General features: G+C 43.9%; 1 protein-coding gene across 3 annotated transcripts in view; it reads right to left on the bottom strand.

Moving 5' to 3' along the window:
* Nucleotides 1-11,028, bottom strand: part of LOC140481441 (E3 ubiquitin-protein ligase RNF149-like) — a 38,513-nt gene extending 27,485 nt beyond the window's left edge. The window contains exons 1-3 of one of the 3 annotated variants that reach the window (XM_072577616.1): nucleotides 11,010-11,028; nucleotides 9,977-10,400; nucleotides 8,112-8,368 (exon numbers count right to left, since the gene is read on the bottom strand). In XM_072577616.1, coding sequence (XP_072433717.1) covers nucleotides 8,112-8,368; nucleotides 9,977-10,134 — 415 coding nt within the window. In that variant the 5' untranslated portion in view covers nucleotides 10,135-10,400; nucleotides 11,010-11,028. Of the gene's footprint in view, nucleotides 1-8,111; nucleotides 8,369-9,976; nucleotides 10,502-10,950 lie in introns of those variants that run through there. The other 2 variants (XM_072577615.1, XM_072577613.1) reach the window with 2 other exon arrangements.
* Nucleotides 11,029-23,626: the final 12,598 nt, after the last annotated feature.

Here is a 23,626-nt window from a genome sequence, read left to right as displayed (position 1 = left end):
AACTAATTCATAAATCTGGAATTAAAAGCTAGGTTCAGTAATGGTGATTGTGGTGATGCTCTCTAAATGGCGTAGTAACCAACTCAGTTCACAAGCAATTAGCAGTAGGCAACATCTCTGCTGAGGATGTAGATAATGGTGAAAATGATGCCGTATTCCAATTGGCATCTTATTAGGTACATGCCTACGTAGGTTTTGTGGCAACCCTGTAAACAGCAAACCATACTCTGGCTCCTTAGTTACAAGATGGAATGTGCTCATTTATTCTATAATTTGTGCTCTCCTTTTCTGCTGAACCATTACAGTAAATTGTGATGCAGAAATACTGGTGCTGGTGAGGAGACGACAAAACATCTCTCCTGCGTAATGTTAATAATGAAGAAATGAAAGTAGGAGGATTGGACCAATAGAAACTCTTGATGCAAGACTCTGTACGTCAGCCCAAACCTACTAGAACCACCTCTGGTTTACAGCTTTCCCACTACTATGAAAATTCATTTTGGATGCTATCTTATTTGTGTAAATTTATTAGTACCACTGGGTGATTCACTACATGCAAGAGACCTGCAAGAGTGAGGAGAAGATGAGGATGTAGCTGCTTTGTGGTGCAGACTGAAGACAAGACTAGCCCCAGGTTAGAAATTAAGAGAATGAGATTATATCAAATGAATACTCAAATAACATCAAGCCTGCTACAAAGTCTGCAATCTTTCTCTGAGAATATTGGACAATGGATAGCTGGACCCTTTAGTCCTTATTTCCAGGTTACCTTGTTCACCTTGTGACAGCACCTCACAAATGCAGAGACTGAGGCCCTGTGATTGGTAGTAAAACGTAGTTTTAGTCCTGATGAGATGAAATGCCAACCGCTGTCTCATAAGGCTTTCGGAATCAGATATCAGCAATATATGATCAAGAGTAAGAAATCCAGGACAGAGTGGAAAGGAAATATCAGGAGCCAACCTGCATAAGGCTGCAGTTGATTACGAGATAGTAAAGGTATTCCCTTATGAGCATCTTGAAAAATGAGATGGAAGAGACAACACCAGTGTAAGAGATTGAGATACCTGTGTTGACTCTGTCACATACATTGTGTATGCCAAGGAGGAGGTGGTGGCGTAGTGGTGTCGCCTCTAGACTAGTAATTCAGAACTATAGGCTAATTTGGATGGACAAGGGTTCAAATACCATCATGATAGATAGCCAAATTTGAATTCAAGAAAAATGACTGGAATTAAAAGCAACTATATAAAACTGTCAGTTGTCATTAATATCCATCTAATTCAGTAATGTATTTAAGAAAGGAAACCTGCCATTGCTACCCAGTGGTGCCTACATATGATTCCAAACTGACAACGTCAGTGCAATTAGGGATGCACAACAACTGCTGGCCTAACCAGTGACACCCACATCCCACGATTAAAATTTTAAAAGGTCAACCATTCAACACGATAGTAAGCTACAGGTTGCAGCTAGAAGAATGAGGAGAGACAAATATTACAAGGATATGTACAACATGTGCGAAGATTAGGGGCGGCTTCTGTCCCTTTTGAATTCTTTGTATTTGAGAAAGATGTGGACTTCTTGCACAAGTCCCCTTCACTAGCCAGCAGCCTACAAGGTCAAACATGGCCCTCATTGAATGGGGCACTCGTACCATCCATAATCTTTGAGCAGAGGCAAGATGGGAACACAGACGACCCAACATTTCTATGTGCTTCGCAAAATTACAGTAAGGATGGAAATGGGGAATGTCTGGTGATCGACACCAATAGCATGATGCCCTATGTTATAGTTTCCTTCTATGACCTTCTTGGATTGCATGGATTAGTTGGAGCAGCAGCTAGAAGCAATAAGGAATTTACAGGAGTTAGGGGGTGCAATAGATGGTAGTTGCAGGGAGGGAGATAAACTGAAGATACAGTCAGGTAGAGGGGTGACATCCAGGAAAGGTAGGAGAGGGAGGCAGGTAATGCAGGAGTCTGCTGTGCCTATCCCCATCCCTAACAAGTTTTGGAAAACGCAGGGGGTGATGGACTCTCAGGGAATGTAGCACTGACAGCCAGGGTTCTGGGACTATGGCTGGCTCTAATGTAACAATGAGTATGCTAGATTCGAAGTGATTAATTGCGATAGGGGACTGTCTAGTTTCTGCAGCCATAGAGAAATCAGAATGGTATATTGCCTCCCTGGAGCCAAGATCAAGGATAGCTCAGAGACAGTGCAGAATATTCTTAAAGGGAAGATGGACCAGCAGGAGGTAATGCTACACATTGGAATGAACAACATAGTTAGGCAGGAAGTTAAAAGTAGGGCCTCAACGATAGCAATACCTGGATTACACCTGGTGCCACAAACTAGTGACAGTAGGAATAGGAGGTTAGAACAGATGAATGAATGGCTGAGGAGCTTGTGCAGGGGAGAATGGTTCATGTTTTTGGATCATTGGGATCTCTTCTGGGGTAGAAGTGACCTGAACAAGAAGGACAGATTGCACCGGAATTGGAAGAGGACTAATATACTGGCAGGGAGATTGGGAACGGAATAGGTCAAACAGATGGGATAGGCAGGAACAAAGCAGAGAACAAAGGTAGGACTGATAAACTAAGCTGCATTTATTTCAATGCAAGAGGCCTAACAAGGCAGACGAACTCAGGACAGGTTTGGAACCACGGGACTGGGATATCATAGCAATTACAGAGATGCAGCTCAGGAATGGACAGGACTAGAAGCTTAATGTTCCAGAATACAAATACTACAGGAAGGATAGTAAAGGGGGCAAGAGAGGAGGATTTGTGGCATTTTTGATTAGGGGTAACATTACAGCTGTATTTAGGAAGGATATTCCTGGGAATACATCCAAGGAAGTTATTTGGGTGGAACTGAGAAACAAGAAAGGGATGATCAACTTGTTGGGATTGTAGTATAGACCCCCTAATAGTCAGTGGGAAATTGAGAAACAAATTTGTAAAGAGACCTCAGTTCTATGCAAGAATAATAGGGTGGGTAGGGTAGGGGATTTTAACTTTCCAAACATAAACTGGGACTGCCATAGTCTTAAGTGCTTGGATGGAGAGGAATTTGTTAAGTATGTACAAGAAAATTTTCTGATTCAGTATGTGGATGTACCCACTAGAGAAGGTGCAAAACTTGACAGACTCTTGGGAAATAAGGCAAGGCTGGTGAATGAGTGGGGGCACTTTGGCACCAGTGACCATAATTCTATTAGTTTTAAAACAGTGATGGAAAAGGATAGACCAGATCTAAAAGTTGAAGTTCTAAATTGAGGATGGCAAAAGGCAGAAACTTTCAAAAGTTGAATGGGAGGGGCAGGTTCGCAGGTAAAGGGATGGCTGGAAAATGGGAAGCCTTCAAAAATGAGATAGAGTCCAGAGACAGTATTTTCCTGTTATGGTCAAGGGAGAGGCTGGTAGGTTTGGGGAATGCTGGATGATGAGAGAAATTGAGGTTTTGGTTAAGAATAAGAAGGAAGCATATGTCAGGTATAGACAGCAGAGATTAAGTGAATCCTTACAACAGTATAAGGGCAAAAAGGGGACAGGACAGAGCTTTGGCAAACAGGGTTAAAGAAAAACCAAAGGGATTTTACAAATACATTATGGATTAAAGGATAACTAGACAGAGAGAACAGGGTCACTTAAAGATCAGCAAGGCTGCCTATGTATGGAACTGCAGGAGATGGGTGAGATACTAAATGAGTATGGAAGGTAGAGAACATGGGGAAATAAATAGTGAAACCTTGAAAAATTTCCATATTACAGAGGTGGTGGTACTGAATGTCTTAAAATATGCATAAAAGGTGGATAAATTTCTAATCAGATGTATCCTAGACCTTTGTGAAAAGCTAGGGAAATAATTGCTGGGCTCTTTGCTGAAATATTTGTTTATCAAAAATCACAAGTGAGGTGCCAGAGATTGGAGGTTGGTTTATGAGGTGCCACTATTTAAGAAAGGTGGTAAGGACAAGCCAGGGAACTGTAGACTGGTGAGCCTGAGATTGGTGACGGGCAAGGTATTGGAGGGAATCCTGAGGGACACAATTTACACGTATTTGGAAAGGCAAGGATTGATTAGGGATAGTCAACATAGTTTCCCACAGACAAAGCTATGTGTCATGAACTTGATTGAGTTTTTTGTAGTAGTAAAGAGGAGGACTGATGAGGGCAAACACCTTCCCATATCAGGGGTGGGCTTTTTAGGCAACATTGGTTGCAACTCACCCTGATTGGTAAAAAAATCAAAGATGCTCAACACCACTCTGATGGCAGAAAGTAAGTCTGGGGACGGTCAGTTAAAAGTATTGATTCCACTCTCAATGGCGCAGGTGGACTTCCTAGTGATTAGAGATCGAATTTTAGAGTTTGAGGCCTTGGTGGCTGAGCCAACATTCTTGCTAGACAAGTAATCCAGAGCCTCTGGGAAACTGGGTTCAATGCCACCATGATGGATGGTGAAATTTGAATTCAAAACGTTATCTGGAGTTAAAATTGAATGATAACCATTCATTTTCATAAAAATCTCCGCTTCACTAACCGAAGAGCGAACTGTCATCCTTACCTCATCTGGCCTACCTGTGATTCAGCAGTGTGGTTGACACTTAATTGCCCTCTGAAATGGCACAGAAAATGATGGAGTTGTAATGAACGACTGAAAATGTCTAAGAGAAATTAAATCTTAGTGGTCGCTTGGTGTAAACCTCAGGACTAGAAGCAACAATGGCAAATTCAGCCCCATAAACTCTACAAAGACCATTTTATAACATTTGCGACTAGTACCAAAATTAGGAGAGCACAGTCTCGCTGACTGATCAAACAAGAGCTTGAAAGAAACAAACAGTCAGTCAGTCATATTCACAGAAGCATACCTTACTCTCAGTCACACCATCACTGGGTATGACCAGAAGCAGTGGCATAATGGTATTTAGCAGGGAGGAAGTTGTCTTGGAAGTCCTCAACATTGACTCCAGACTATGAAGTATCACAGCACCAGGCTGAACACAAGTAAGAAAACCACCAGCCCTCTCTCAGCTGATGGATCTGTACTCCTTCATGGTGAATACCACTTCATTGAATCAGAATTCCTACAGTGTGGAAGCAGGCCCATCAAAACCACTACGAACCTCTAAAATGCATCCTACCCAGATCCACACATCCTACCCTATCCCTGTAATCCTGCATTTCCCATGGCTAATCCATCCAGCCCGCTCGTCTTTGGACTGTGGGAGGAAATTGGAACACCTGAAGAAACCCAGGCAGGCCCAGGGAGAACGTGCAAACTCCACACAGTTTGTAGCCCGAGGGTGGAACCAAACTCAGGTCCATGGCACTGTGAGGCATCAGTGCTAACCACTGAGCCACTATGCTGCCACTGCATTTGGAGGAAGCATAGAGGATGTCAACATTCATTACCAAGGGTAGCTCAGCAGCACCATTACCGACCACGCTGGTTGAATTGTTAGACTATCTGTAGCAGATGGTGACGAAAAGAATATATACCTGGCAGCATCTTCATCTGCCTGCCAGAGGTTAATCTGTTCATGAGAGTATCAATAGGAATGACCATCCTACACTGTCTCTGTAGAAACTAAAACCCATCTTCATAGTGAGGAAACCCCATACTGTGTCCATTTCCAAGGTGGTGAACGGTATAGATTTTTTGAACAGATCAAGCAATTCAAGACTGGGGCATCCATGAAGCACTGTGGGTAATCAGAAAATGAAATTGTACTCCAACACAATATACAACCTTATGTCCTCATGGATGCCTCACTCTACCATTACCACAAAGCAAGGAGATCAACCTGGAGTTCAATGAGGAGTGCAGAAGGGCATGCCAGGAGCAGCACCAGGCATTGCCTTAAAATGAGTCGTCAACCTGGTGAAGCTACAATTCAAGTTTACTTGTGTGCCAAACAACATAGGGAGCAAGTGGGAGATAGGGCTAAGCAATTTCACAATTAAATAACTCAGATCCAAGGTCTGCAGTTGTGAATAGTTGTGGATAAATTAAATAACTCACTGGAGCATGGGACTCCACAAATATCCCATCCTCAAAAAAAGGGAGAGTCTGGGAAATCAGTGCAAAAGATAAGGTTAAAGCATTTATAAGCATCCTCGGCCACAAGTGTCAAGTGGATATTTCATCCCAGCCTCTTTTAAACGTCCTCAACATATATCAATCTTCAGCTAACTCAATACGCTCCATGTGACAGGAAAAGAAATGGTGATGGCACTGGATGCTGCAAAGGCTTTGGGCCCTTACAATATTCGAGCAACTCACTGCTAATTGGAGTCATACCCGACACAAAAAAAGTGATGATTGTGGTTATTGGAGGTCAGTGAACTTAGCTTCAACACATCTCAGCAGGAGTTCCTCAGGGTAGTACCCTAGATCCAACCAAATTTAGCTGCCTTATCAATGTTTCCTCTATCCTAAGGTCAGAGGTGAGAATGCTCAGATGATTTGCAGAACATTCAGCATTATTTGAGAGTCCTCAGATAATGAAGCAGTTCATGTCCAAATGCAACAAGACCTAGACAATATTAGGTTCAGGTTGACACGTAGCAAATAACATTCATGCCATCTCCAAACAGAATGAACCTAAACATGGCTTCTCAACATGCAATGCTATGACCAGCACTGAATTCCCAAATTAGCAACATGCTGTGGTCACCGCTAACCAGAAAGTAAACTGAACTGGCCATGGGTATACTGTAGCTACCAGAGCAGGACAAAGCCTAGCAATTCTGCAATGAATAACTCATCAACTGACTTTCCAAAACTTGTTCACCAAGGCAGCACAAGTCAGGAGTGTGAAAGAATACTCCCTATTCTCAAGAAACATGACACCATTCAGGTCAAAACAGACTGACAACATATCCTCAAACACCACCAATGCTCAGTAGCAGAGGGTTGAACCATCTACAAGATTAGATTAGATTAGATTACTTACAGTGTGGAAAGAGGCCCTTCAGCCCAACAAGTCCACACCGCCCCGCCAAAGTGCAACCCACCCATACCCCTACATTTATCCCTTACCTAACACTACGGGAAATTTAGCATGGCCAATTCACCTGACCTGCACATCTTTGGACTGTGGGAGGAAACCGGAGCACCCGGAGGAAACCCACGCAGACATGGGGAGGATGTGCAAACTCAACACAGTTAGTCGCCTGAGGCGGGAATGGAGCCCGGGTCTCTGGCGCCGTGAGGCAGCAGTGCTAACCACTGTGCCACCATGCTGCCCATAAAGATGTAATGCATAAATGCACCAAGGTTCCTTAGACAGCACCTTCCAAACCCAGGATCATGTAAGGGCAGGATAGATGGCAAGTGACAGCAGGTGAATGAGAGGCCATGCATTACAAAATACTTGTACATTTTTATAAATATAATGAATACAAATTAAGATCTAAATGCCTTTTAGCAGTAAAAGTAACTGCCTTCTTATCTAAGTTAAGAAACTTGCCTGGCTAATTTCTTTATTCTGACAAGTACATATGAACTCGCAATACAGCATGCTATTTTAAAGTTCAAAAACCGGTTGCAATCAAACAAATGGGAGGTTAAGAAAAATAAGAAATCCTGTCCTTACCAGGTCAAAATACAAACACTTCCGCAATTTCCTCACCCACTGCCTTCAGTACAGAAGTGATTTCAGAAACAAGGACAAATACACAGTAACTCTGGCATACATAAACTGTTCTGCTGCAAATAAAAACTGTTCGCAATGTTATGAATCAGTTATCTTTGCTCAAAATGTAAGGTTATTAATCAGTTAGAAGAACTCTTTTTTTTTAAGACACAATCTCATTTTTATGCAATCAGAACTCACAATTCAAACATTTTTAATGTCTGTAACTAAAATTTCAGTAATCTTTTAATAAAGACAACAACCTGTTCAGGAGGCATTGATGACGTCAGGGGGTGATGTACAATTGCTTATGCAACAACATACGAACAATTCACACCATTGCACTAACAACAAAGAAACACGTACGTTTTCCCAAAAGGACAAAATTACAATTTAAAAACAAGATTTACCAGTTACGGTCATCTGTTTTTACAAACTGTAATATACTAAAACTTACCAATATGATTCATGGTTACTGTTGCATTCCCAGTACCAAGAAAGTTGTAAATCACAACGGCAGATGCCAATTTTTTGGCAGCATTCAAAATTTTCTCCTTGAAAGTACAATTTCCTCTAGCAATCAGAGCTATCCATGGTTCCCCTGACCGAGGTATGAAGTATTCGGTGTTGGGGCCACATCCCAATTGGTCCCGGTTGGACCTAGGAATCCCTATTACTCCCTGCACACTCTCTTTAGGTGAGCTATCACCATATCTAGAAAAAAAAAGAATAAAGCCCATAACAAACATATGACTTAAATTCTCCTTTGTTAAAAAAAAGCTTCCCTTGTCTACCCTCCCCCCATGCTATCCTTGATAGCCTGCTCTCTTCTTTCACACCTGATGAGCCATCTTTCCTTTGCTCCCCTCACACCCTTCCCCAAAACCACACCATTCTCTTGCCCTTCCTTCTAACCTAATCCCTAGCATCTACCGTTCTTCATTTAAACCTCCCCTTACTCCTGCTCCTCCTCCACAATCACTACCCTCTCTTCAAATCCCTCTGTCCTCCAAATTCCTTCCTCCTACACCTCCCCTTTCCTTCCTTCACCACTTCTCTGCCAAACCCCCCCATATTCTCCCCGAGTCTCCACTTCCTCCTCTCCATTAACCCCTCACCTCCTACCCCAACTACCCAGCATCTCCCTCCCCAATCTCCTGACTCCAACCTACCCCCACTTCTCCTACTACAATTCCACTCCCTATCCTCTTCTCCCTGATCCTCTCACTTATCCCTCTATTACCTTCTTCCACATTACCTAACCCTATACCCTCAAAGCATCTGCCCCTTCAAAGCCCTCCCCCCAGCATATGCCCTGTCCCATCAAGGTGCCCAGTATTTATCACCCTCATGTCCCAGGTGCCTGCCCCTCCCCCATCTCTTGACCTCCTGCCACACCTCTCCACCTGTTCCTGCAGCTCCCCTCTCCCCAGAATTTTTCCCCAACCACCCAGTACCTCCCCTCCAGGTCACCTACAGCTCTCTCTCTCCCCCACCCCCATACCTGACACCCCTTCCACCACCTGTACCTGACTCCCTCCCTCCCCCTGGTACCTAACATCCCCCCCAGAACCTGTCCCTCCCCCTGGTACCTAACATCCCCCCCAGAACCTGACCCACCCCTCCCTCCTCCCCCCCAGAACCTGTCCTCCCCTTGTACCTGACACCCCAGAACCTGTCCTCCCCTTGTACCTGACACCCCCCTCCCTCCTCCCCTTGTACCTGACACCCCCAGAACCTCTCCTCCCCTTGTACCTGACACCCCCAGAACCTCTCCTCCCCTTGTACCTGACACCCCCAGAACCTCTCCTCCCCTTGTACCTGACACCCCCAGAACCTCTCCTCCCCTTGTACCTGACACCCCCAGAACCTCTCCTCCCCTTGTACCTGACACCCCCAGAACCTCTCCTCCCCTTGTACCTGACACCCCCAGAACCTCTCCTCCCCTTGTACCTGACACCCCCAGAACCTCTCCTCCCCTTGTACCTGACACCCCCCTCCCTCCTCCCCTTGTACCTGACACCCCCCGTACCTGACCCCCCTCCCCCCAGTACCTGACCCCCCCCGGGCCTGACCCCCCTCCCCCCAGTACCTGACCCCCCCCCGTACCTGACCCCCCTCCCCCCAGTACCTGACCCCCCCCCGTACCTGACCCCCCTCCCCCCAGTACCTGACCCCCCCCCGTACCTGACCCCCCTCCCCCCAGTACCTGACCCCCCCCCGTACCTGACCCCCCTCCCCCCAGTACCTGACCCCCCTCCCCCCAGTACCTGACCCCCCCAGTACCTGATCCCCCTCCCCCCAGTACCTGATCCCCCTCACCTGCCGCTCTCGCTGCTCCCGGACACGGTCATGTTGCTGATGGGGTCCAGGTAGGCGGTGCTGACGAACGCCGTGTACCACTCGGCGCTGCGGGCCGACACCGGCAGCAGGAAGATCAGGAGCGGCGGTAAACACAGGCCCGGAGCCCACAGCCTCATCGTCCCCGCGATCACTGCCCCCTGCCCAACGGGGACAAGCTGCTCCACTTCCCGGGCGACGGTGCGAGGCCCCGCCGCCTGTCAACGCCGGCCCTGGGACTCTGGTCCCGGCCCGAGCAGTCACTCTCACCCGGGGGTGGGGGTGTGTGTATGTACCGGGGAGGCTCTGACACACCGTCTCGGTCTCTGTCCCAGATTCCGGCAGCGACAGTCCGCTCTTCAAACCGTGTCCTCGGGCAAAAGGCTGCTCCTGGCTCAGTGTCAATCTGTGTTTAAACAGGGACAGCACCAGCCCACATGCTCAGGCCGTCAGAACCTCCCCGGACTGCACCCACTCTCTTAGTCCCCTCTCTCTCACATACACACTCCCTCTCCCTCTCTCCCTCCCCTTTACACACACACTCCCTCTCCCCCTCTCCCTCCCCTTTACACACACACTCCCTCTCTCTCTCCCCTTTACACACTCACTCCGACCCCCCTCTCCCTCCCCTTTACACACTCACTCCGTCCCCTCTCTCTCTCCCCTTTACACACTCACTCCGTCCTCTCTCTCTCTCTCTCCCCCCTTTACACACTCACTCCGTCCCCCTCTCTCTCCCCTTTACACACTCACTCCGTCCCCCCTCTCTCTCTCTCTCTCCTTTACACACTCACTCCGTCTTCCCTTTATACACTCACTTCGTTCCCCCCCCTCTTTACTCACTCACTCACTCTCTCACTCTCTCTCTCTCACTCTCACTCTCACTCTGTCACCCCACTCTCTCTCTATCTTTCCTTTACTCACTCCATCTCTCGACACTGCCCTGTTGTTCTGACCTGTCTTTAAACAGCCTGACGTCAATGGGAGTCTGCAGCTCCCTGTAAGCTGCCACTACCTGGTTGCGACAGCATCTGCTCTCTTCCCTCTCACCGAAATTTAAAGAGAAACCAAACCCTCCGGAGCGCCCAGGAACTGCACCTCTGTCTTTTTCTCGATTACGCTCCTCAAATATGATTCATCGGTTCAAAATGCTGTGGGTTTTGATTCTGTTCATTGAAATGGTGCTGTCATCAGGGGGTAAAACAAAAGCTAGACTTTTCGGGGAGAGAGGAGTAAAGTCAGAAGTATATGTAATTTTTGTTACAATCCAGCCATTACGGAATGTGATTTGATTGAGTTGACAGAGCTGAGAGGCAGGCCTTTCGGCCCGCCATGTTTATGTCAACCCACAAACACCAAATTGCACTAATCCCATTTGCCTGCACTTGGTGCATGACATACTTTGCCCTGGCGTTTTATATGCTCATCCACATGTTTAACTTACTTTATTTCACATTTATGTAAATCTTTAATCCAAAATACATGTTTTGTAAAGTATATTTCTTTACAAAAATGATACCTTTGGAATTGTTATGTGCAATTTAACTGATAAAACATGCCAGACTGATATTGGTTGATTTACCCACTTTGAGGGATGAATCCCAGCTCCATTTACTAGTTTCTGTCATGACTGCGCAGGAGAGGAAATCGCGGCGGTAGGAGAACTTTTGAATCATCGGCTCCATGGTGAGTTTAGGTCATTATTAAATGAGATCCAATGAAGCAACTTTTACTCAGAAACAGATTCCCATCAGAGACTCTAGTACAGATTGCTGCAAGTACTGAAAATTTTTTTAAAAAACAATAAATGGTGGAAATACACATTGATCACCTGAAACACTTGCTTTCCACAGAGGCTGCCAAACTTTCTCATTCTTTTTAGCCACTGATTCCACCAGACTACCATATTTCAAATTTCCAGTGTCTGCATATTTTGATTTTATGGAATAATCAATATTGGTCCATGAAGTTTGCAAAATATTCCATGCGGAGTTTAAATAAAATAATTTAAACTATAGCAAGCTGCATGGCACAGCAGATGAGAGTGAATTTGATTGTTAGTACCCCCTTTAAAAGAATAATGAACAGCATAATTTATTTAATCAATTTCTCTGAAAATACCTTGTACAAGCGGTTCACACTTTTACCAGTATTAGAGTTAACATTGTAGTTGAATATGACAGTGTCAGAAACTTGTGTTCACAAGAAATTTTAAAAAGCCTATTCAAAAACACAGCAAACTTGTGTCCTGCAAATTTTCACAACAAGAAATTTTTAAAAAACTATTAAAATCACAGCACAATTGAGCCCTGCAAATGGTAAGGTCCCTAGGGAGTTGCTGAACAAAGAGACCTTGGAGTGCAGGTTCATAGCTCCTTGAAAGTGGAGTCACAGGTAGATAGGATAGTGAAGAGGGCGTTTGGTATGCTTTCCTTTATTGGTTAGAGTATTGAGTACAGGAGTTGGGAGGTTATGTTGTGGCTGTACAGGACATTGGTTAGGCCACTGTTGGAATATTGTGTGCAATTCTGGTCTCCTTCCTATCAGAAAGATGTTGTGAAACTTGAAAGGGTTCAGAAAAGATTTACAAGGATGTTGCCAGGATTGGAGGATTTGAGCTATAGGGAGGGGCTGAACAGGCTGAGGCTGTTTTCCCTAGAGCATTGGAGGCTGAGGGGTGACCTTATAAAGGTTTACAAAATTATGAGGCGTATGGATAGGGTGAATAGACAAAGAGGCATTTGGATTGGTATATGATTAGGAAGGGTTTAGAGGGATATGGGCCGGGTGCTGGCAGGTGAGACTAGATTGGGTTGGGATATCTGGTCGGCATGGATGGGCTGGACTGAAAGGTCTGTTTCCATGCTGTACATCTCTATGACTCTATGAGTTGTCACCACTTATGCAAGAACATCACATGCTGTTCCATGTATATGGAGACAATTTGCTGCAGCAACTGTGACATGTGTGATGAGAGGGGAAAGATAAAGGAAACAAAGATGCCATTTTTGTTTTGTCTGTATTTTATGTTCCATGCTTTTACTATGAAAACATGGTAAAATTTCCATGAATACTACCATTCATTAATATTCTCTTCTTTCAAACCCTTCAGACTTGGTCTATTTAAAATAATATGATTGATTATTGCTTTGCTCTAAATAATCTCAACAGAAATAAAATTGATGCCACCCCACGATACATCTATTTCACCTCTTATATTGTCAGGGTTTTGTCATTGTCATGTCAAGGTAAGTTATGAACTATATGGTATTCCTAATGTACTGGGACAGAAATCAGTAATGCATTACATTGACTAGATTAGATTCTGGATAGCTGAGACATTCCAGTTGATGGGGTGCATTAAAACGCCTGGATTAATATATCATCTCTCTATTTCCAATTACCTTCTTTAACTCTTCATAGGTTAACCTACCTTTCCTTTTATTTTAACACAGTCATTTATAGGAAACCCCTAGATTGCAGTTTCCTTTACAAAGCACAAATAATTTCAACAAGATTAATTCAATAGGAATCTGATCCACAACCACCTGATAAAGGAGCAGCGCTCCGAAAGCTAGTGCTTCTGAATAAACCTGGTGTTGTGTGATTTTTAATTTTGTCACCCAAGTCCGAAACCAGCACCTCCAAATCATGATTATTCAAATTAGATTCTTTTTACAGAAGTTCAAATTCCAGAGGTGCATGAGGTATAGAATTAATCTGTGTTTTTATTTAAACTCTATTCTTGGGAGGTGGTTCATACTGGTAAGGCATTATTTTTCTAGACAAAAAGGCATAAACAGAATATTTCATAGATGAGGCCAGACCCAGGAAAACTTTTAAAATTAGGGGTAATCCTCTTAGGACAGAGATGAGAGGAAATTGAGTTCTCTATGCTTCAGACACTTTGACAAGTTTATGTATTAAAAACACTTTACAAGTGCTCTTGTCACGTGGCAGACAAATGGACACAGAGTTCTGTTTGCATTCAGCTCAAGTTAATTAGAGTCATAGAGTAACAGAGATGTACAGCACAGAAACAGACCCTTTGGTCGAACTCATCCACACTGACCAGCTGTCCTAAATTAATCTATTCCCATTTGCCAGCATTTGGCCGAAAGCCCCCAAAGCCTTCCTATTTGCTTTTGTTGCTTTTAGTCATGTAATCAGTGGGCAAGCATAACAGATTCTCACTGTTGCATTCATTCAAGTGCAGAGTATAACTGCAATAGTCCTTTGTGAGGAAGTGAAGTTTTCTCTCACAGCAACTTCTGATGTTGTCACTTAACTGACAGCTGCCCAATTTATCCATTATACAAGTGTTGTTAGCGTCTCTGTTATTCTTGTCACAAAATCTAGCCCATTCTTGATTATGGAGTAAATATCAAATTAGTTCAGCCTAAAAGGTTTGATACTAGGCATTTTCTTATAGCTTTTGATATCTATGTTAAAAAAAAGTATGCTTACATTACGCTTACATCACCAGTCCTTGAAAATATAGTTAACTTCTAACCTTTTTCTGTGTACTCTTTCTGGAATAAATTTTGAAAACAAGACTTATAGAACATAGAACACAGAACAGTACAGCACAGAACAGGCCCTTCAGCCCATGATGTTGTGCCGACCATTGATCCTCATGTATGCACCCTCAAATTTCTGTGACCATATGCATGTCCAGCAGTCTCTTAAATGTCCCCAATGACCTTGCTTCCACAACTGCTGCTGGCAATGCATTCCATGCTCTCACAACTCTCTGTTGTGGTTGTTCGCCAAGCTGGGAATTTGTGTTGCAAACGTTTCGTCCCCTGTCTAGGTGACATCCTCAGTGCTTGGGAGCTTCCTGTGAAGCGCTTCTGTGATCTTTCCTCCGGCATTTGTAGTGGTTTGAATCTGCCGCTTCCGGTTGTCAGTTCCAGCTGTCCGTTGCAGTGGCCGGTATATTGGGTCGAGGTCGATGTGTTTATAGATTGAATCTGTGGATGAGTGCCATGCCTCTAGGAATTCCCTGGCTGTTCTCTGTTTGGCTTGCCCTATAATAGTAGTGTTGTCCCAGTTGAATTCATGTTGCTTGTCATCTGCATGTGTGGCTACTAAGGATAGCTGGCCGTGTCGTTTCGTGGCTAGTTGGTGTTCATGGATGCGGATCGTTAGCTGTCTTCCTGTTTGTCCTATGTAGTGTTTTGTGCAGTCCTTGCATGGGACTTTGTACACTACATTGGTTTTGCCCATGCTGGGTATAGGGCCCTTCGTTCTGGTGAGTTGTTGTCTGAGAGTGGCTGTTGGTTTGTGTGCTGTTATGAGTCCTAGTGGTCGCAGTAGTCTGGCTGTCAGTTCGGAAATGCTCTTGGTGTATGATAGTGTGGCTAGTCCTTTGGGTTGCGGCATGTCCTCATTCCGTTGTCTTTCCCTTAGGCATCTGTTGATGAAATTGCGGGGGTATCCGTTTTTGGCGAATACATTGTAGAAGTGTTCTTCTTCCTCTTTTTGCAGTTCTGGTGTACTGCAGTGTGTTGTGGCCCTTTTGAATAGTGTCTTGATGCAACTTCTTTTGTGTGTGTTGGGGTGGTTGCTTTCGTAGTTCAGGACTTGGTCTATGTGTGTGGCTTTCCTGGATACCTTTGTGGTGAATTCTCCGGTCAGTGTTCTCTGTACCATCACGTTTAGGAATGGGAGTTGGTTGTCCTTTTCTTCCTCTCTAGTGAATCGGATTCCTGTGAGTGTGGCGTTGATGATCCGGTGTGTGTTCTCTATTTCTGTGTTTTTAATTATTACAAAGATGTCGTCCACATATCTGACCCAGATTTTGGGTTGAATTTGCGGTAAGACTGTTTGTTCTAATCTCTGGACTCATAGCAGAAGCTCCCAAGCACTGAGGCTCCCAAGCACTGAGGATGTCACCTAGTCAGGGGGCGAAACGTCTGCAACACAAATTCCCAGCTCGGTGAACAGAACCACAACAACAAGCGCCCGAGCTTCAAATCTTTTCACAAACTTTGCTCACAATTCTCTGTGTAAAGAACTCACCTCTGACATCCCCTCTATACTTTCCTCCAACCAGCTTAAAACTATGACCCCTCATGTAAGCCATTTCTGCCCTGGGAAATAGTCTCTGATTATCGACTCTATCTATGCCTCTCATTATCTTGTATACCTCAATTAAGTCTCCTCTCCTCCTCCTTTTCTCCAATGAAAAAAGTCCGAGCTCAGTCAACCTCTCTTTGTAAGATAAGCGCTCCAGTCCAGGCAGCATCCTGGTAAACCTCCTCTGAACCCTCTCCAAAGCATCCACATCCTTCCTATAATAGGGCGACCAGGACTGGACGCAGTATTTCAAGTGGGGTCTAACCAAAGTTTTATAGAGCTGCAACAAGATCTCACAACTCTTAAACTCTGTCCCCCTGTTAATGAAAGCCAAAACACCATATGCTTTCTTAACAACCCTGTCCACTTGGGTGGCAATTTTAAGGGATCTATGTACCTGCATACCAAGATCCCCCTGTTCCTCCACACTGCCAAGAATCCTATCCTTAATCCTGTACTCAGCTTTCAAATTCAACCTTCCAAAATGCATCATCTCGCATTTATCCAGGTTGAACTTCATCTGCCAACTCTCAGCCCATCTCTGCATCCTGTCAATGTCCCGCTGCAGCCTACAACAGCCCTCTATACTGTCAACGACACCTCCAACTTTTGTGTCATCTGCAAACTTGCTGACCCATCCTTCAATCCCCTCATCCAAGTCATTAATAAAAATTACAAACAGTAGAGGCCCAAGGACAGAGCCCTGTGGAACACCACTCACCACTGACCTCCAGGCAGAATATTTTCCTTCTATTACCACTCGCTGTCTTCTGTTGGCCAGCCAATTCTGTATCCAGACAGCTGAGTTCCCCTGTATCCCATTCCTCCTGACCTTCTGAATGAGCCTACTATGGGGAAACTTATCAAATGCCTTGCTGAAGTCCATATACACCACATCCGCAGCTCGACCCTCATCAACATTTCTAGTCACATCCTCAAAGAACTCAATAAGATTTGTGAGGCATGACCTGCCCCTCACAAAGCCGTGTTGACTGCATTTAATCAAGCCATGCTCTTCCAGATGGTCATAAATCCTATCCCTCAGAATCCTTTCTGACACCTTGCAGACGACAGACGTGAGACTTACTGGTCTGTAATTGCTGGGGATTTCCCTATTTCCTTTCTTGAAGAGAGGAATTACATTTGCCTCTCTCCAGTCCTCAGGTACAACTCCAGTGGAGAGCGAGGATTCAAAGATCTTCGCAAGTGGCAAAGCAATTGCATTTCTCATTCCCAAAGCAGCCGAGGACAAATCTGGTCTGGGCCTGGCGACTTGTCAATCTTAATGTTTGACAAAACTTTCAGCACATCAGCTTCCTCTATCTCTATCCATTCCAGCATGCACACCTGCTTTTCAAAGGTTTCATTCACTACAAAATTCATTTCTTTCATAAAGACAGAAGCAAAAAACTCATTTAGACTCCACACACAAATTCCCTATGCTATCCCTGATCGGCCCTACTATTTCTTTGACCATTCTCTTATTCCTCACATAAGTGTAAAATGCCTTTGTGTTCTCCCTAATCCGTTCTGCCAAGCCTTTCTCGTGCCCCCTCCTGGCTCTCCTCAGACCATTTATGAGCTCCTTCCTCGCCTGCCTGTAATCCTCTAGAGCTGAGCTTGGCCCTAGCTTCCTCCACCTTATGTAAGCTACATTCTTCGTTTTGACGAGAAGCTCCACTGCTCTCGTCATCCAAGGTTGCTTTATCTTACCCCTTCTTGCCTGTCTCAGAGGGACATATTTATTCATCACTCGTAACAGCTGTTCCTTAAACAGTCTCCACCTGACTACAGTGCCTTTACCATGGAACAATTGCTCCCAGTCCATGCTTCCTAAATCATGTCTAACGCATCAAAGTTTCCCCTTCCCCAATTAAATATCCTCCCATTTTGCCTAATCCTCTCCTTCTCCATAGCCATGTAGAATGTGATGCAGTTGTGGTCACTATCACCAAAATGCTCTCCCACCACAAGATCTGACACCTGCCCCAGCTTGTTTCCGAGCACCAAGTCTAGAATGGCCTCTCCCCTCATCGGCCTGTCAACGTACTGAGTTAGGAAACCCTCCTGAACACACCTTACAAAAACAGCTCCATTCAAATCTTCTGCTCGAAGGAGGTTCCAATCAATATTGGGAAAGTTAAAGTCACCCATTTCAACAACTCAAGTTCCACCATCGCTCTATCATTAAACCACTAAAACAAATAGGAGAAACTACACACTGCTGGAACTTCAAATTAACAAAATATTCCTTATTAAAACATAATGTGAGCATTTCCCAAATTTCTGCAATATTTACTCTCTGTCTAGTTCTAAATGTCTGAGAAAGGATATTACTTGAAATATTCCATGTGTTTGAGCTAAGACATTAGAATCTTCTTCCTCTCTGACATAGGGCTGGCTCTCTTCCACAAAGGCTGGTCTTGCAGGTCAGAGTGGATCTTTTCCCAGGTCTTGTTTGATGGCTGTATGACGTTCTGTCATGAAGTTTGCTCTGAGTCTTCCTTGGAAGTCTTGGTTGCATCTTCACTGAGGGCGTGGCTCCTGAGTGTGTGCTTTTAACTCCCTTTGGTCATAGGTTAACAAGCTGGGTTCAAACCATTCAATGTGGTTTCACCATCACCTTTCCTGTGCCAGGAGGTATTCAGGGTATGTCCTCAGGCAGTCAAGATACCAGAACATCTGATCAACCCTTCTCCAATATATAACCTCCAGGCTGATTTTAACTGGTTCCCTTTTGACCTTGGTTTCCACTGCTGTCTGTAGCAGATAGCTACTGGCTCAGATAATTGAGGGAAGAAGTTATTGAATGCAAATATTGTTCTTAATCACAGGAAGACTCCCAGCTACTTGGGTTTTTTGTTCTTCTCAATCCTCTCACAAAGACCTAAATCTTTTTCATTAACTTCTTAACAATGCTGTTCTGACATTCACTTCTCACAATAGCAATGTCAAATCTCCCTTACCATTATCTGTGGTCAACACAGTCCACCCATATTTCCTCTTACTGCTTCTCACAACAGTAGCTCTTTTGCCCTTGCCCACATTCTTTCATATTATTTTTACTCCATGTTCACTAAATATCCCGCTAATTTGTTTTCCACCTCAAGGCTCTGTGAAAATAACTGTAGGTTTCTTCTGCAGGTTACATGCAAGGGTAAATCCTCCACCTACTTTTTCTTCACAAATTCAATGAAGATACAGCCTTACTTGTAATCCATGCATTAATGATGAGGCTCGTATTTTACAAATTGAAATGGATACAAGATTGGCACCTAGCAGAGAGCAGGTAAAAATGGGTCTTTTTCAGTTTGGAAGATTAACAAATGCTGTGTCAAAGGGATCAGTGCAGGGACCTGAACTGTTTGCAAATAATATAATTGACTTGGATGAAGAAACACAAATTATGATTGCTAAATTTTCTGATGACACAAAGATAGCTTGGAAAGTAAGTTGCAAAGAGCAAATAACAAGGCTACAAATATGTATAGATGGGTTAAGTGATGATAGATAAAGATGTGACAAATGGAGTATTATGTGGGAAAACGTGAAATTGACTGTTTTAACAGGAACAAAAATAAATCATATACAAGTGATGAGAGTGTGCAGAGTTCTGACCTCTATAAGGATCTGGGTGTCCTAGTCACAAAAGGTTAGTATGCAATTATAGCAAGCAGGTGAAAGTGAGGATTGCAGCTGCTGGAGGTTAGAGTCGAGAGTGTGGTGCTGGAAAAGCACAGCAAGTCTGGCAGCATAAATCAATATTTTGGGGAAAAAAAGGAAAAAAAAGGCATCAGGAATGATGAAGGGCTTTTGCCCAAAATGTTGATTCTCCTGCTCCTCAGATGCGGCCTGACCTACTGTGCTTTTCCAGCACCACAATTTCAATTATAGCAAGCAGCAAGTCATGAGGAAAGCTAATAGTGTATTATCATTCGTCATGTGGATGCAGAACTCTCAAATACTGTTAAATATTTTTAAGTCAGAAGTAGATAGATTCTTGTTATCAATGGTTGAAAGGGTATGCGGAAATGTGGATCTGAGGTTACAATAGCTCAGTCATGATCTTAGTGATTAGTGGAGCTGGTTCGAGTTGGTGAATGGTCTACTTCTGGTCCCTGTTCATTTGTATGTCTGCTTTAAAGGCTGGCCTAACTGACTCTCATCTTGTTGGTTCTTTCATTCCAGCGATGCAGTTGTCTCTGTCCCCAAATTGAACTATTTGCTTTTGTCAGCCAGCAACCATTCCATTAATCAGTGTTTATACCTCCAGCTCTGACCTTGAAGGAAAACACATGTAATCTTTATCTGTAATTAGATTCAAGTTTGTTTGAATTGCAATTATTTATGAATTGCTTATCAGTTCCTCAATTAAGATAATCCGATTTCTCCACATTCAAAACTTTTAACTTCTAAATATAAGTTTTCCTCTAAAACACGTGAATAATTAAGTAGATTTTCACAAAAGCACTGCTCATGATGAAATTGCAATATTATGGATATCCAATACAGATGTTTTCTCCTTTAATGAATATTTCCATTCTGTTCAAAAGTTGGATCTCGATTTCATTGTGCTTGTCTTTTAAACCATCCCTCCTATTTTATTTACAGCTTTTTAATCCTTCTTCATAAGGAAGGTGGCCTTCATGTTGTGAGTTTAGCTTTACTGATGTGTAACATTAAAATGGATAAAATTCATTCATTTACAATTATTAAAAGCCTCAGTAACAAACAGCTAACATATAGAAAAAATTAGATTCACAATGCACAATTGTTCTTTATAGGTGTAAATTTGCCAGACTCCATAATATAAAAGTCAAATGACACAGTCCTTTGCACAAATTGCAAATGCTGGAAAATGTCAGGCACCAGATCATTGGAATAAGGAATAGCACAATAATTTCTTTCTTAAAAATGCTGACATACTTGACAAACCTTAACTTGGAAGCAGTATACTAAGGAATATTTGTAACTTAAAATAGCTGTGGTATTTATAAGTACTTTTAAGTATGTTTAAGTAGGAATTTTACAAGTTTGTACCAATCGTAAATGGATCAATTTCAACTTTATTTTCAATAATATGAAGTACTGGTTTATGTGAACTAATGATCCTTGATTTGGAACTAGTACAAACTGGAAAGAAGATAAATGGGATACCTTCTGGGGAAGGTGGGACCTGTACATGAAGGACGGGTTGCACCTGAACTGGAAGGGGACTAATGTCCTGGGTGGAAGGTTTGCTCGAATGGTTCAGGAGGGTTTAAACTAGTATGGCAGGGGGGTGGGAACCTGAGCTATATACCGGTGGTGAGAGTTGATGGAGATGAGGCAATAGCAAGAGGTAGTGCTGCCAGTGGGAAGGAATTTCATGGGAAGGAACCAAGGGGTCGGTTAAAGTGTGTTTGCTTTAATGCAAGGAGTATCAGGAATAAAAGTGATGAGCTTAGAGCATGGGTCAGTACCAGGTGCTATGATGTTGTCACCATAACAGAGACGTGGGTTTCTCAGGGGCAGGAATAGTTGCTGGATGTTCCAGGGTTAGAACATTTAAAAAGAATAGGGAGGGGGGGGGTAAAAGAGGAGGGGGTGTAGCACTGCTAATCAGAGAGGGTATCACAGCTACAGAAGTTACCATTGTCAAGGAGGGTCTGCCTACTGAGTCAGAATGGATGGAAATTAGGAACAGTAAGGGAGCAGTCACCTCATTAGGGGTTTACTACAGGCCCCCCAGTAACAGCAGGGAGATTGAAGAAAGCATAGGTTGCCAGATTTTGGAAAAATGTGAATGTAGTAGGGTTGTTGTAATGGGTGACTTTAACTTTCCCAATATTGATTGGAACCTTCTTCGAGCAGATGGTTTGGAAGGAGCTGTTTTTGTAAGGTGTGTTCAGGAGGGTTTCCTAATTCAGTACGTTGATAGGCCGACGAGGGGAAAGGTCATTTTGGATTTGGTGCTCGGCAATGAACCAGAGCAGGTGTCAGATCTTGCGGTGAGAGAGCATTTTGGTGATAGTGACCACAATTGCCTCACATTCTACATAGCTGTGGACAAGGAGAGAAGCAGGCACAATGGGAGGATATTTAATTGGGGAAAAGGAATCTATGATGCTATCAGACATGATTTGGGAAGCTTGGACTGGGAGCAATTGTTCCATGAAAGGGCACGATAGACATGTGGAGACTGCTTAAGGAACAGTTGTTGCGAGTGATGTATAAATGTGTTCCTCTGAGACAGGCCGGATGGGGTAAGATAAAGGAACCTTGGATGACGAGAGCGGTGGAGCTTCTCGTTAAAAGAAAGAAGGCAGCTTACGTAAGGTGGAGGAAGCAAGGGTCTTGCTCAGCTCCAGAGGTTACAGACAGGCGAAGAAGGAGCACAAAAATGGACCGAGGAGAGCCAGGAGGGGTCAAGAAAAAGGCTTGGCAGGAAGGATTAGAGAGAAATCAAAGGCACTTTACAAGTATGTGAGGAATAAGAGAATGATCAAAGAAAGAGTAGGGCCGATCAGGGATAGCATAGGGAACTTGTGTATACAGTCTGAGGAGGTAGGGGAAGCCCTGAATGAGTTTTTTGCTTCTGTCTTTACTAAAGAAAAGGACCTTGTAGTGAATGAAACCATTGAGGAGCAGGTAAGCATGCTGGAACGGATGGAGATTGAGGAAGCTGATGTGCTGAAAATTTTGACAAACATTAAGATTAACAAGTCGCCAGGGCCAGACCAGATGTGTCCTCGGCTGCTTTGGGAAGTGAGAAATGTGATTGCTTTGCCGCTTGCGAAGATTTTTGCATCCTCGCTCTCCACTGGAGTCGTACCAGAGGACTGGAGGGAGGCAAATGTAATTCCTCTCTTCAGTAAAGGAAATAGGGAAATCCCTGGTAATTACAGACCAGTCAGTCTCACTTCTGTCGTCTGCAAGGTGTTAGAAAGGATTCTGAGGAATAAGATTTATGACCATCTGGAAGAACATGGCTTGATTAAATGCAGTCAGCATGGCTTTGTGAGGGGCAGGTCATGCCTCACAAATCTTATTGAGTACTTTGAGGATGTTACTAGACAAGTTGATGAGGGTCGCGCGGTGGATGTGGTGTATACGGACTTCAGCAAGGCATTTAATAAGGTTCCTCATGGTTGGCTCGTTCAGAAGGTCAGGAGGAATGGGATACAGGGAAATTTAGCTGTCTGGATACAGAATTGGCTGGTCAACAGAAGACAGCGAGTGGTAGTGGAAGGAAAATATTCTGCCTAGAAGTCAGTGGTGAGTGGTATTCCACAGGGCTCTGTTCTTGGGCCTGTACGCTTTGTAATTTTTATTAATGACTTGGATGAGGAGATTGAAGGATGGGTTAGCAAGTTTGCAGACGACACAAAGGTTGGAGGTGTCATTGACAGTATAGAGGACTGTTGTAGGTTGCAGCGTGACATTGACAGGATGCAGAGATGGGCTGAGAGGTGGCAGATGGAGTTCAACCTGGATAAATGCGAAGTGATGCACTTTGGAAGGTCGAACTTGAAAGTTGAGTACAGGATTAAAGATAGGATTCTTGGGAGT

Source organism: Chiloscyllium punctatum, chromosome 9 (assembly GCF_047496795.1).
Source record: "Chiloscyllium punctatum isolate Juve2018m chromosome 9, sChiPun1.3, whole genome shotgun sequence".
NCBI classification, from domain to species: Eukaryota; Metazoa; Chordata; class Chondrichthyes; order Orectolobiformes; family Hemiscylliidae; genus Chiloscyllium; species Chiloscyllium punctatum.
The sequence above is the reverse complement of the archived record's forward strand: the minus strand, read 5'-3'. Positions and strand labels throughout refer to the sequence as shown.